Source organism: Lathyrus oleraceus, chromosome 4 (assembly GCF_024323335.1).
Source record: "Lathyrus oleraceus cultivar Zhongwan6 chromosome 4, CAAS_Psat_ZW6_1.0, whole genome shotgun sequence".
Classification (NCBI taxonomy): Eukaryota; Viridiplantae; Streptophyta; class Magnoliopsida; order Fabales; family Fabaceae; genus Lathyrus; species Lathyrus oleraceus.
The window spans coordinates 161,183,855-161,198,363 of NC_066582.1; the positions used below are offsets into that span (position 1 = coordinate 161,183,855).

Sequence of the window (14,509 nt, forward strand, 5' to 3'; positions counted from 1 at the left end):
AGACTTTTTTCTTTTTTTTAAGTTAAAAAATCAAAGTGAACATCCAAAATTAAAATACAGAATACATATTGATTTAAATAAAGTGATACAGTCAACGTATTTATCTTACTGTAAAAGGTCCCAATTCCCGTGACAAAAAAGGGTACCTGACTACTAGTACTGAAATGCTAGAAGTACAAGAACTGGGTCAAAAATACCTTTAAGATAGTCAACACAAATACTCTTTTATTGACAAAATTAAACACATGAAAGCTAAAAATGTGTTGTTCCATTATTTTTAGTGTAAAAGGATCTATTTCATTGTGCAATTTGTTTATTTTTAACTCAATTTCAGTGTTCAAATTCATAGTTTGATTTGATTTTTGTTCCTCTAATTTAGAATCATGTTAATTAGTTATGGTGAAAATCCACCACCAGCTACGGATTGTCATTTCTGACTATCTGACTGTTGAGTTCAATCAGTACACTTGTATCCCCACCAATTTACACCAACATATTACTTGGCTCTGCCAAAGAAAGAAAGAAAAAATAAAAATAAATAGAAAGGACCTTCGCTGTGCAAAATTTCTATCATTTTTCATCTCTATAACTGCAAAAAAAGGGAGGGTGCAGAAATGGCAAATGGAAAAGGAAACAGTTTAAAAGGCTGCACTTTCTTTTTTTCCTATTCCTAAAGAAAACTTCCAAAAGCCTGTCTGCGATGTCCATTCTTCCATAACAAATTGCATTTGGGTCTTTAATTCTGGATACAGCTGTAACAGTTGCCTCTTGCAATTAAAATCTGAGATTCCTCGGCGATAACTTTATTTTGTTGCAAGACCAGGAAAAAACCCATATCCATGAAAAATGGATCAGCTGTGAAACTAAGGCATCATCTTCAGGGCAACCTCAGGTGAATTTTTTTTTATCACATGTATAGAGCGCCAACAGAAAGTTGAAGACCTCACAGATATTTCCCTGACGATTTCCATATTCTACCTTCAAGTGATATCACCATAACAGTAACGTCATCGTGATACTTCCTCCGATCTCCTTGCGGAATATCCAGTAACTCGTGAAAATCCATTCCTGCAACAATTGAGTCCTCTATCAGAATTATGAATTATCTAATTGGGTTGTAACACAGAAGTCAACTTTTATTTATAAATGAAATGACACCAACATTTTTTTTAAATGAAGTAACATATTACTCGAATGATTTTCTGCCGTATCCCTATCCTTAGGCAGAATAAAAGTGAAAACCCTTATAAAATATGTTTTCTCTAATTACAATATCCAAACAAACTCATGCAGACAAGCAGAAACCATCCTTGATTTAAAACTGTCCCTTTAACCAAGCACTAGAATCAAAGAAAACACATACAGAAAAGAAAACAAGGTCGGGTTTTGACACTGAAATTGACCTTTCTGAAATTGACTTATAAACCCAGATAGAAGAAATAAACTAGGAATTTTATGAATGAGTAAAATATACTAATGTATAAGAACTGTCTTTTATAGAAGGGAGCTGATAAAGTCGCTACTATTCAAATTCTACGGATGATAAAAGCGCTGTACAGGAAGCTCAAGGGAATGGAAAGCATGGACTTACTATATATCGACTGATAAAAACAACACATTTCTGAGGCTCTGAGACACATTCTAATATGGAAAAGCCCAGCCCAGAGAAGCAAGAGATCGTATAGAAAGGAAGTTAGGAGAAAAGGAAGTATGAAAAAGTATCACAAAGCCCTCAGCAGCATCAGTTCAACCTTCACCACATGTTCTTACATAACAACCAATCACAGTTTTAATAATCCAAATTTTTTCACAACCATACAGACCAAGGCAAATTCTTTTAGTTTTTTCAATAAATAAAGCCTAATTACTATTCCCTCCATTTATGTCATTCGCCGAATTGTTTATACTTAATAAGACAGCAAAACACGAAAAATACAAAAGGTGAGAAGATCCACTTACCAGCCTTCTTAGCTGCACGGAGGAGCAGCTCTTCTATTAAATGTTGGGCAGGGTCTCCTTCTGGAAACTTTTCCATGAAGCTCTCAACTTGAGAAACAACTTCGTCATTGTTTAGATATTGATACAAACCATCAGATGAGAGGATCAGGAACTGATCTCTTGGGCATAATCTATGGTGCCGTAGTGAAGGGAAGCATGATATGTATGGAGCAGTGCCAATAAAATCATTACGAAACATTTCCAGTACTGCGGCATTCAACTTCGGCTACAGGAAGCAAAAAATACCATCATGTAAGTATACATTTGTTTTAAATTAAAATATGTATGAAATTTATGCAGCCCTGAACAAGAGACAAGGCAAACAATCAGGCATCTAATTTGTTTGCAAAGTGAGTTTAGTGACAAACTATTAGGGAATATAATACTGTTTGAAGACCAATGCAACTTGCTCTCCCAGCAATTAACATTAACACTCATCTCAATTTATAATCGAGTTTATTGCAATACTGAAGTCTAAAAGGGAGGAATACATGTAGCTTACATCGATTTAGTTCATCATGTATTGTTACAACATCTAGAGAATGATTTGGAATCATTGTGAAGTCAAGTGACATGTTTTTCAATTTTACTTTCATTTGACTGAAAATGCAAAAGAGTTTTATACTGATAAAATTAAGTTATTCGTCACAATAACTATACTTGTTAGCATGAATGTCCTACACACCAAACTCATGGAAGAAAACACAATGATCATGAACAATAAGGTTTACAGGTCTATGAACATAAAATTTTAAAGAACATCAGTGTATCTATGTGCTTTCCGCTTAAAACATCTGCTTAAATACCCGCCTATTTGAATATACAGACCTACACGCAATTGTCAATCCTGGATAGCGGCCTACCCAAAAAAAGGATATAGGTATAGGACATTGTAAGATGGCCTCTATTCAAGTAATAAATATATACAGGTAACTATTTTAGTATTCATTTATTTTACTATCACTATTTTGCTGTTAAATTATTGGTCTAATATTAATTTTAGATGATACTGATACTGTCATTTTATTATTTGTTTATTTTACTACTATTCCTTTTTCTAAAAGCCTAAGGTACTCAAAGACCCAACTTTTTTTATGATGCCTCTCGGAATGTATTTTTTTGTAGATTGGGCTTTAAGGGCTCAGACTTATTCTTCTCCCTTAACAGGAGTGTTTTGCAGCATTGGTCTGAAAGAAGACATTTGCAGCACTGCACACAACCAGCAGCTACTTGTGCAGCTGCAAAAATCACACAAGTTGGAAGAAGCAATGGGGTTGGGCTTCCATTCTGAGCCCGAGAAGCCTCGAGCTGGAATTCGCAACCTGGCTGGAAAATGCAGATTTTGTGGTACCTCTTCATGGCCGGAAAACTCAAATTTGGTCAGAAATTCTTCCTTTTTCTATTATTCCTTTGTTGGAAAATATATTATTTCCGATTTTATTATTGTCTTTAATACTACCTTTATTTTTCTTTATTCTCAATTAAGGATAAAATAAATTGTAATTATTGTATCTTTACTATATAAACCAGCTAAGGCTGATGAATAAAATATAACAGCTTTTACCAATTTTTTCTAATATGGTATCAGAGCACTGAGTTAGGGGTTACCGTAAAAGCTTTCCTCAACCTATTTTTGTTGGGTTAGGGGTTACCATAAAATTTCCCTGTACGTATTTTTTTGACCCAATTCACATACTCTATTAACCTCCTATGGCGAATGACAACAACATGTGGCCTCCCCTATCACAAGCCTACACTGGATCCAACCATGGCGACCAACCACAATCTGATTCGGGCGGTGGCCGTGGAAACCGCGGTGGCCGCGGAAACGATGTACATGAGGAACCGTCGGTGGTCATAAACAATAGCAGTAATGGCAACCAACAACAATCTGATTCGGGCTTCAGCCGTGGAAACGGCGGTGGCCGCGGAAACGGTGTACATGAGGAACCGTCGGTGGTCATAAACAGTGGCAGTAATGACGGCAACAATGGAAACAGGAACAACATTGTTTTTGGTGACGGTTATTCCAACATAGGCGGTAATGATCGAGAGGGTTCCTCATACTCCCTCAAGGTCAATATCCCTAAAATGAATGGGAATAACTACAATGAATGGGCTCAAACCGTTCGATTGGTATTGGATAGCAAAGGGAAAATTGATTTCTTAACCGGAGCAGTAGCTGAACCGGCAACAGGAGACCCTCGTTACAAATAATGGAAGTCGGAAAACTCCTTGATTATTGCGTGACTGGTAAGCTCTATGGAAACTGGAATAGGTAAGCCTTACATGTTTTTACCTTCTGCAAAGGATGTTTGGGAAGCTGTTAAGGAAACATACTCTGATATTCAAAACTCCTCTCAAATTTTTGGTTTAAAATCAAAGTTATGGCATGCGAAACAAGGTGACAGGAGTGTAACTGCTTATTACAATGAACTGTTAACACTGTGGCAAGAGTTAGATCTCTGTTATGATGACAAGTGGAGGTGTACAGAAGACAGTGTTTTGTTTCTCAAGAGGCAAGAAAATGATTGTGTATTCATGTTTCTCGTTGGGCTCAATAAAGACCTTGATGAGGTAAGAGGTAGAGTTTTAGGAAAAGTACCAATGCCAACTCTTTGTGAAATTTTTGCAGAAATAAGAAGGGAAGAGGCACGACAAGGAATTATGATGGGTAAGACACAACAAAATTCTGAATCTGAAGGCTCAGCTCTGGCTACTAGGAACCTTGACGAGGGAAGAAGGTCAGACAAAGTTCCTTGGTGTGATCACTGCAAGCGCAAATGGCATACACGTGAAACTTGTTGGAAGCTCAAAGGCAAACCTCCTAACTGGAAGAAGAAAAGTGGTCGTACATTTCAGGCTAATAATTCTGATCAAGGGCAGCAATCTCTTCCGTCTCAGTTCCCATTCACTACGGAGCAACTAGACAGACTGTACAAACTCCTTGAGTCTCCAACCCCTTCTTGCTCTATAGCAACAAAAGGTAATTCTGCATTTCTTAGTGTCAGTCCCAGTCATACTTGGATAGTAGATTCAGGAGCCTCCGATCACATGACAGGTGAATCTACTTTGTTCTCTTCATATAGTCCATGTGCAAAAATAAAAATTGCAGATGGCTCTTTTTCAGCCATTGCAGGTAAAGGGTCAGTTGTGTTGTCTCAAATGTTAACACTTAAAAATGTCCTTCATGTTCCAAATTTATCTTGTAATTTAATATGCGTGAGTAAATTAGCCCAAGATATAAATTGTCAAACTAATTTTTTCCGATCTCACTGTGTCTTTCAGGATTTGAACTCGGGGAAGATGATTGGCAATGCTAAGGAGAGTGGAGGACTCTACTACCTTGAAATTGGATCTGCATCACAACTACCTTCAAAAACAATAAGTTCCTGCTTTGAGTCTTTTTCCGTTTTGAATAATAAAGATGACAACATTATGGTATGGCATTTAAGATTAGGTCATCCTAGTTTTCATTACTTAAAACACTTGTTTCCTAAGATATTTCACAATAAAAACTTTTCTTCGTTTAAATGTGAAGCATGTGAATTTGCAAAGCATCATCGTTCCCAGTTTTCAATACAACCTTATAAACCATCAAAGCCTTTTTCTATTATACACAGTGATGTTTGGGGCCCTAACCGTACATGTACACTCTCTCTCAAAAAATGGTTTATCACATTTATAGACGACCATACAAGAGTATGTTGGGTGTACTTGTTAAAAGGAAAATCAGATGTTTGTCAGGCTGTAAAGAATTTTGTTTTAATGGTGCAGAACCAATTTCAAACAAATATCCAAATCTTTAGAAGTGATAATGGCAAAGAATATTTTAACACTATCCTGGATGATTTTTTTCTAAAAAATGGGATTGTTCATCAAAGTTCATGTCCTAATACTCCTCAACAAAATGGAGTGGCCGAAAGGAAAAATAGACATTTACTAGAGGTTGCTAGAGCTCTACTTTTTTCAAATAAAGTACCAAATTATTTGTGGGGCGAAGCTGTTTTAACAGCTGCATATTTAATTAACAGAATGCCCTCCAAAATTCTCAATTTTCAAACTCCTATTAACGTCTTCAAAGAATGTTTTCCTAGTACTCGTGTTTTAACTGATTTGACTTTAAAAATCTTTGGTTGCACAGCCTTTGTTCATGAACATAAAAATGTTGGAAAACTTGAGCCACGTGCTATAAAATGTGTCTTTGTTGGATACTCCCCAACCCAAAAAGGATATAAATGTTTTGATCCAAAAAATAAGAAAATGTTTGTCACTATGGATGTTACATTCTTTGAAAATAAACCTTTTTTTGATGACATTCATCTTCAAGGGGGGGAGATAAACGAAGACTCGTTTCAAATTGAGGACATGAGGTTTTTAAATAACTTATCTTTACCAATATCACAAAATTCTAAGTTTTTTACACCTGCACCAACAGAAAATGGCCGCGATTCTTTATCTGAACCTACTCCTATCATGAGTAAGGAACCTTGTGAATCCGAGCCTACATTTTCTCTTGTAGAAAATAATGAGAATCCTGAAAACGATGATAATGATGATCTAATTGAAATGCCACAAAATAATGAGTCACTTCAACAAAACAAATTTGAATTAGGAAACGAGACTTGGAAAGGAAAGGTTTTTGTAAAAAAGCACCATAAAGGAAAGGACAAGTCCACATCTCAACACTGCCAGGAATCTGAACCGGGGAATGATCAATTTCCTAACAAAAGAAAAGGTAAGTCTATCTCTGTTTCTGAGAGTCGTATTTTGTATCCTGATATAGATGATCCTGTTGCCATTAGAAAACCTGTCAGATCTTGCACTAAACATCCCATGTCCAATTTTATATCATATTCAAATTTGTCTTCATCTATGTCTGCCTTCACTTCAAAATTGTCTAGTGTAGAAATTCCAAAAAGTGTACAGGTTGCTCTAGAAATTCCAAAGTGGAGGGAAGCTGTACTTGAGGAGATGAAAGCTCTAGAAAAGAACAAAACTTGGAGTGTTACGCCACTACCAGATGGCAAGAAGACAGTTGGATGCAAATGGGTGTTTACTGTGAAGTATAATTCAGATGGGTCAATTGAAAGGTACAAGGCTCGCTTGGTGGCTAAAGGCTTTACTCAGACCTATGGTATAGATTACTTAGAGACATTTGCTCCTGTTGCAAAATTGAACACTGTCAGAATTCTTTTGTCTCTTGCTGCTAACCTGGATTGGCCTTTGTACCAGTTAGATGTTAAGAATGCCTTTCTTAATGGCGATCTAGAAGAAGAAATATATATGGACATTCCTCCTGGCTTTGAAAACAAATTTGGATCAAATGTGTGCAAACTAAATAAGTCTTTGTATGGATTAAAGCAGTCCCCTAGAGCTTGGTTTGAAAAATTCACTCAGTCCATGAAGAAACAAGGGTACATCCAAGGACAGGCTGACCACACCTTATTCACAAAATTCTCCCACGATGGGAAAGTTGCTGTCCTGATTGTTTATGTTGATGATATTGTCCTTACTGGAGACGATACAGTGGAAATGGCAAGAGTAAAAGAGAAATTGGCAGTAGACTTTGAAATCAAGGATCTGGGATTCATGAGATATTTTCTAGGTATGGAGATTGCTCGATCAAAAAATGGTATTGTGGTTTCACAGCAGAAATACATTATAGACTTGTTGAAAGAAACAGGAATGAGTGGATGTCGTCCTGCAGATACCCCTATGGATCCTAATGCTAAACTTTGGGGAGAAGGTAATGTTTATGTTGATACTGGGAGATATCAGAGATTGGTTGGGAAATTGATTTATTTGTCACACACCCGACCTGATATTGCTTTCTCAGTTAGTGTAGTGAGTCAGTTTATGCATTCTCCTTTCGAGGAACATCTTGAGGCAGTATATAGGATACTGAGATATTTGAAGGGAAATCCTGGAAAAGGATTATTTTTTAAGAAGACTAGTGAAAAAAATGTGTTTATCTTCACCGATGCCGATTGGGCAGGTTCAGTCACAGATAGAAGATCAACATCTGGATATTGTACCTATGTTTGGGGTAATCTTGTGACATGGAGGAGCAAGAAACAAGGAGTTGTAGCAAGGAGTAGTGCAGAGGCCGAGTTTAGAGCTATGTCTCAAGGTATTTGTGAAGGATTATGGATCCTTAGAGTCCTAGAAGAACTTAAGATGAAAATTGAGCTTCCATTGAAATTGTACTCTGACAGTAAAACTGCTATTAGCATAGCTCATAATCCAGTTCAACATGACAGAACCAAGCATATCGAGATTGATCGACATTTCATAAAGGAGAAGTTAGATGCGGGAATCATATGTCTACCCTTCGTGACTTCAAGTCAACAAATTGCGGATATCCTGACCAAAAGTTTGGCAAGGCCTACTTTTGAGTATTTGATAGACAAGTTGGGCATGATAGATATCTATGCACCAACTTGAGGGGGGTGTTGAAAAATATATTATTTCCGATTTTATTATTGTCTTTAATACTACTTTTATTTTTCTTTATTCTCAATTAAGGATAAAATAAATTGTAATTATTGTATCTTCACTATATAAACCAGTTAAGGCTGATGAATAAAATATAACAGCTTTTACCAATTTTTTCTAATATCCTTCCTCTCCTATAATTCAACATTTCTGCAGTGCACCATATATGATTTGCTCAGCATTTCTGCAGTGCAACATTCGACACTCCGGCTGCACCACTATATTGTGACACGCAATCTCTGAGGTAGCCACAACCTGCTCTGCATCACTCCAGCGTGATTGCGGTGCTATGACAACCTAGACGCAGGTGCATAATTTATGTGACAATGGCACTAACTAAGATGAATAATAAACTTTTATGACCAATAAACGAAGAATAAACGTGAACTATTATTCTACAACGCATGAACTATAGCACTTTGTATATTGTTCTCTCTCTGAAGGAGGGGAAGCATGGTGCAGAAGCACACTGTGTGAAAGCTATTAAAAGAAAAGGAATAGTATCAAATTATCAATAAATAATTTATTTTCTTCAAATATACCAGTTTCAAAGATCCAGCCCCAAATGCTCTGGTGACCTTAAGACGGCCTTTAACTCTATCATTGACTATGCAATGGGGATCATCAGGATGCTCCTTTTTAATTCTAATGATTTCCTGCAAAACAAAAAGTTCAGTTTTTTAGACACCTGAAATAAGCAGATCACAACATGACTGGAGAAAAAGGAAACAAGACTATAATTACCACAACTACGGCTAAAAGTATGACTTCCGAGATTAGTTTTATAATAAAAACAATGCTGCTAATTAGCTAACCTCTTGAATATATCACCACAAATTACTCAATCTCAACACTGCATGTTACTAAATCTTACCATTCATTTGCAATTTGGTATAAAGCAGATTGCCAGATTAAATGGAAATAAACAATAGCATCCCTCCTGGGAATACAACGAAAAATGTGCAAATGGCATGCATACACAAACTCAATTATGGACACACATACAATGACAAAGAAACACTAACTCAAGTTAAACCAGACTGCAAAGGCTTAATGAGGAAAATTAGACATGTATATATAAACCAAACTTGACAAGAGTGGAGAAAGAAAGTATTTCAGTTCACCAAAAGGCCTACTGATTCAAAATTGAGCTTACTTCTTCAATGCTGGTGCTGTGGTCAGTCGACAGCTGCAATGCTGCCAACTTCATTTCTTGAGCAGGACCCTGATTTCCCACCTTGATTGCACCTTCAGTTTGAGTACCATCTAAAGCTAAGGACTCCTCGACTATGCTCTCGGTGCTCGAACCAACACCAGCATCTCCTCCCTTGTTTGCAGATTCCACATTGGAAGTATCCTGAACCTCCTTGGGCTCATAATGTGCAACAATTGCACGACTATCCCCAACATTCATTACATACACATCCTCATCCCTCATCAAAGCAACCAGCAGACAAGAACCCATCAAAGCAAGTTCAGGATTTGTATCCAGAAGCTTATCGGTCATATCCAAATACGCAAGCTCGGTCACTTGAAGTGCCCGGGACATTGCATTCAAAACCAAATCATGATCAACTGGACCCAACTTCCGTCTTCTCCCACCACCAATGCCAGTGCCAGACGCAGAAGGCTTGTCTTCCACCTCAGTCTTTTCTTCTTTCTCTTCCTCATTCCCTAAATTCCACGGCAACAACTTCCTACCGTTACCCTCTTTTTGCTTAGAAGACAAACCATTCTTAAGTTTGGACAGCAACAGCCACCGTCTACTACTGGCAGAACCTGCATTGGTATTACTAACACTAAGTGCATCGTCAACAGAAAACGCAAACCTATCAGACCCAGAAAGATCAAGTCCATCTTCAGGGTCTTCAGCCAGAAATTCCCACAGCCTACGCCGTTTACTCTCCGTTCCCGCCACGGGAGCAGTTTCAATCCTTTGTACCATATTCACCAAAGCAGCACTTGAATTTTCTCCCTCCGTTATGTTTTTCACCTCTTTCACCTCAACAGGATTATGACTCTCCATCGGTTCTTCAACTTCCCAAAACAAACCCTGAAGCTCATTGTGAACAGCTCGGTACATATGACCCATCAAAAACTCCGGGGCATCAGGACCATTGAAACCATCGTAAATCCCAACGAACAACCACCCTTGCTCCTCCGAAACCACCACATGAACCCGATCCTCTCCAGCTTTCCCTAGAGCCCACTGCACATTGCTCTCACTCTTTGTCTCAACTGGCTTCGCCTTTCCTTCACTCCCCAGAACCTCCTTCCTCCCAACAAAATTCAACACCGGCACCACCCACGGCCGCTTCTTCTCCGACACCTTCCGTTGAAAAGCCTTCCTAAACCCCGACACACCTTTCTTCCTCGCGTACATCCCCCCTAACGGGGCCGAGAAAGGAACATCCCTTCCACTGGAGACACCCGAATCAGCTCCAGCAGCTGCGTTAATCGGTCCGGAATGCGCACCGCTCTCAATCGGACCGGAGAGAAAAAAACCACTCCCCTCGAAAAGCTCACCTCCTCTGGGAACAGGCTGAAGCGGAAGAGCACTAAACGACGACGTACTCTCAAAGCCATTGACAATTGTACCCTTGGTAACACCACCGCAAGAATCAACAGGGGCGGAGGATTCTTCTTCTAACTGAATAACCGTTTTGGGAACAGAACTATTAGCACTAACCGAAGCACCAGAAATGGCTTTAAAAGAAGTTTCAGGAAAATCGGGTCGGGTTTTGGGAAGAGATTCGTGGGTAGGTGAGAAACGAAGAGAAGTAGAAGGTGAAAGAAAACGATCAGAATGAGATGGAGAGAGAAAACGAGCTGAAGATCTAACGTAACAGAAAGAATGACCTAGGGTTTCATCCAACGGTTCAGTTGCAGTGAAAATATCGTCTTTCTGTTGGGTTCGTTTGGTCCGGTGAACCGGTTCTAAGCAAGAACACAGTCTCGAAACTCCACTTCCCATCACATTTGAAGTATTGGATACAATTTTCCGGTTCAGAAGAACCCAAGCCCAAATTTAGAAATGGACCCTGGGGAGGGAGGAGGGAGGGAAGAAGAGCATAGTAAGAGGAAGAAAACAAATTTAAAAAGAAGTAAAAAAGAAAAAGAAAGACAGTGTAATGAAAAGAAAAAGAAAACAAAACAAAACGAGGAAAGTGAGGAGTGGGGGAAGAAAAAGCAAAGGAGAGAGAAAGAGAGTTTTTTTTGACTTGAAATATATTTTGAGAGATGAGATGTGATGTGAGAAAGAAGGAAAGAAGAGTGAGAGTTGAAAAATTGTTGGTGCGTTTGTCTCTTTGTGTGGCTTTTATTTTGAAATTGTAATTTTCTTGTGTTTGTTAGTGAGTGTGAAGTTGTTGGGTTGGGTGATGAAATGAGTTGACGGTTACGTCTGGAAATGCGGTGGGTGTTTATGTAATCTAATTTGACACGTAGGATTCCACCTCACCTTTGCTCTTCTGTTCTGCAACTTTCTTTTGACTTTTTACACTTTTTATTGCCACTAATTTTTCATGTAATTAATGATAATCAATAGTCGTACCGGTTGTTTTTTCAATACCAGATGTGCTTCTTAATCTTGACTGACTAATGTTGAAAAAGAAAAATGTTAACTTGATCAAAATAAAAAATTTAATGTACAAGTTTTAATTTGGAAATTTTAATTTGACTTTTTTAAAGCTTAGAATTTGCTTTTTTTTAACACAGTTTTTTTATTTTAACTTTTAGTAGTTATCATTAGATAAAAATTATTATAATCTTTAAAATATATACAAATAAAAAGAGAGATGTGTATTTTATTAAAATATTTTTACTATATTGATTCATATTTATTATAAATGTACAGTAAAAGATATTAAACTGAGGGTAATAAATAATATCAATTAAAAAGTAATAGTTAATTTTGTATTAAAAATTAAAATGAATTAGATATTTTTAAAAAAAAGATATATTATGAGTCTGTCAAAAGGCTCGATAGTTATGGTTGAGAGAGCACTGATCTACCGCATTTTTTATGGGATAATAAACGGTCTAGGAGGATGAATAGACCTCTCAAGTTTAAAATTCTTTGAAAAAGAGTTTGAATTTTTTTTATCATAATTTCAAAAATATAATAGTTTTTGCGTAGTGGAAATGATTTTGGTGAATAGAGCATTTGTGCTTATTGATTGGAGTTAACAAAAAGAGACTTAAATGGCTCATAGTACAATCAAGATTGACAATCTAATTAAACTAAAGAGACAAGCTAGTTTTGTAATGAATAATAACTCAATTACACAAATAGTATTGTCGAACAATTATCAATGCTTATAAGATTCTACAACCATAATTTTCAGGTTTAATCGACACTAAGACAAAGTTGAATTATCAGTTCTAACAAAACTTACCACTTATGCTATAAATCACTACTAATGGAAATCCTATTGGCATGCAATTCTAGATAGTGATAAAGAACAACCTAGACATGTGATTTACTATAAATTAAAATATGAGTGTGTATGCGTGAGTGTGTGAGTTCGTGTATGTGTGTGTGTGCGTGCATGCGCGCATGTGTGTGTGTGCGTGCATGCGCGCATGAGTGGGTGGGTGGGTGCATGTGGGTGTGTGTGTGTGTGTGTGCGTGCATGTGTATGTGTGTGTGTGTGTGTGTGTGTGTGTGTGTGTGTGTGTGTGTGTGTGTGTGTGTGTGTGTGTGAGAGAGAGAGAGAGAGAGAGAGAGAGAGAGAGAGAGAGAGAAAGAGAGACTATCCTAGGATTTATAGTAGTTTGCCACGTTCATCCTTGCTTTGTGCTTAATCCACTCTCTAATGGTTGCCCGTTGAAAATCCATTGGTCTTCCAATGTGATTTGTAATAAAATTACAAGAGTTCGTACAATCACAAGTTCAAAATAAATGTTCAAAAATAAATTTTTTCTTTTTGGATCTTTGACTTGCACATAGTTCCATGAATTGAATTCTATGCGAAATTTTTACTCAAATTCGCTTCTCGAGTCTTCCAACCCCAACAACCTGCTCATAAGTCTTCAGCTGTGGAAATCTTTACTTGAATCCACTAGTATCTTGAGTGTTGGTTTGTCTTAAGATTAAGAAGAACTCATATAATGTTTGTATCCTTACATGCAGCACTACAAAGGTTAACCTGGTGAGAAAAACTTCATTCTTTCACTGGAATGACAACACCAAACACCCTTGTGAACCTTTGAAATCTTAACCAAATCTTCAAAGAATTTTTTAATTCAAAATAAATCTCCTCAATCAATCATGAATCTTCAAAGATAAGATTCAGATCCATGCAACAGTGGAAAAATAATTAGATAGGAGATGAAAGAAATCGTTTGTAAGTGTTCAAGAAAGATTCAATACTCTTTTGAAAAATAAAGAATAAATGGTTTGTGAGTTTTCAAATCATCAATGGAAGTGTATGTTTTTTAACATTGAGAATAATCTTGAGAGAAAAAAATGATTTATAGGTGCTAGAGATGAAGCACAAAAAGTAGTGAAAAATCATGTTTGATTCGAGTCATGAACACTTGAGTGATTTGAGTCAAGCAAAAATTAATATGGAATAAGATATACACTTATGAGAAACCTATTTTTCTATGATTCGAGTCAAGTATATAATCTGATTCCACTCATGCAAGTTGTAATTCGAGTTATGAAAAAGCCATAATTTGACTCAAACAAGACAGTGGCTAACATGAGTTTCTTGATTCGACTCATGTGTAACTTGTGATTTGAGTCATAAAGTTACATGACTCAAATAAAGCTCAATCTATGATTCGATTCATAGACTTATATAACCTCATGTTTTCCCTATATTTAATTTGATTTAACTCATAGGGTGTGTGATTCGAATCACATGCCTAAAATATCAATTTGAGATTCTACTTGTGACATGACTTAAACCAATCTCAAATATGATTCTTGTTCCAAAAACTCACATGATTGACTCAAAACATATTGTTCGTACTCAAACATAAACAGTTTGAAATATGCATGCTA

General features: G+C 36.9%; 1 protein-coding gene across 1 annotated transcript; it reads right to left on the reverse strand.

Annotated features, from left to right (window-relative positions):
* Positions 1 to 390: 390 nt before the first annotated feature.
* Positions 391 to 11,776, reverse strand: LOC127074301 (protein phosphatase 2C 29). Its single transcript, XM_051015612.1, has 4 exons — positions 9,653 to 11,776; positions 9,039 to 9,152; positions 1,960 to 2,224; positions 391 to 1,068 (listed from the first exon to the last, which is right to left on the reverse strand). Exons 1-4 carry the CDS (start codon positions 11,468 to 11,470, stop codon positions 944 to 946), a joined length of 2,322 nt encoding a protein of 773 aa, XP_050871569.1. The 5' UTR covers positions 11,471 to 11,776; the 3' UTR covers positions 391 to 943.
* Positions 11,777 to 14,509: the final 2,733 nt, after the last annotated feature.

What these genes read in the sequence shown, in the direction of transcription:
- LOC127074301 (XM_051015612.1), bottom strand. Translation starts at nt 11,470, where the DNA reads ATGGGAAGTGGAGTTTCGAGACTGTGTTCTTGCTTAGAACCGGTTCAC. An exon ending in ACAGCACCAGCATTGAAGAA is followed by an intron (nt 9,153 to 9,652) that starts GTAAGCTCAATT and finishes TTTGTTTTGCAG; the next exon opens with GAAATCATTAGAATTAAAAA. An exon ending in CCGTGCAGCTAAGAAGGCTG is followed by an intron (nt 1,069 to 1,959) that starts GTAAGTGGATCT and finishes CAATTGTTGCAG; the next exon opens with GAATGGATTTTCACGAGTTA.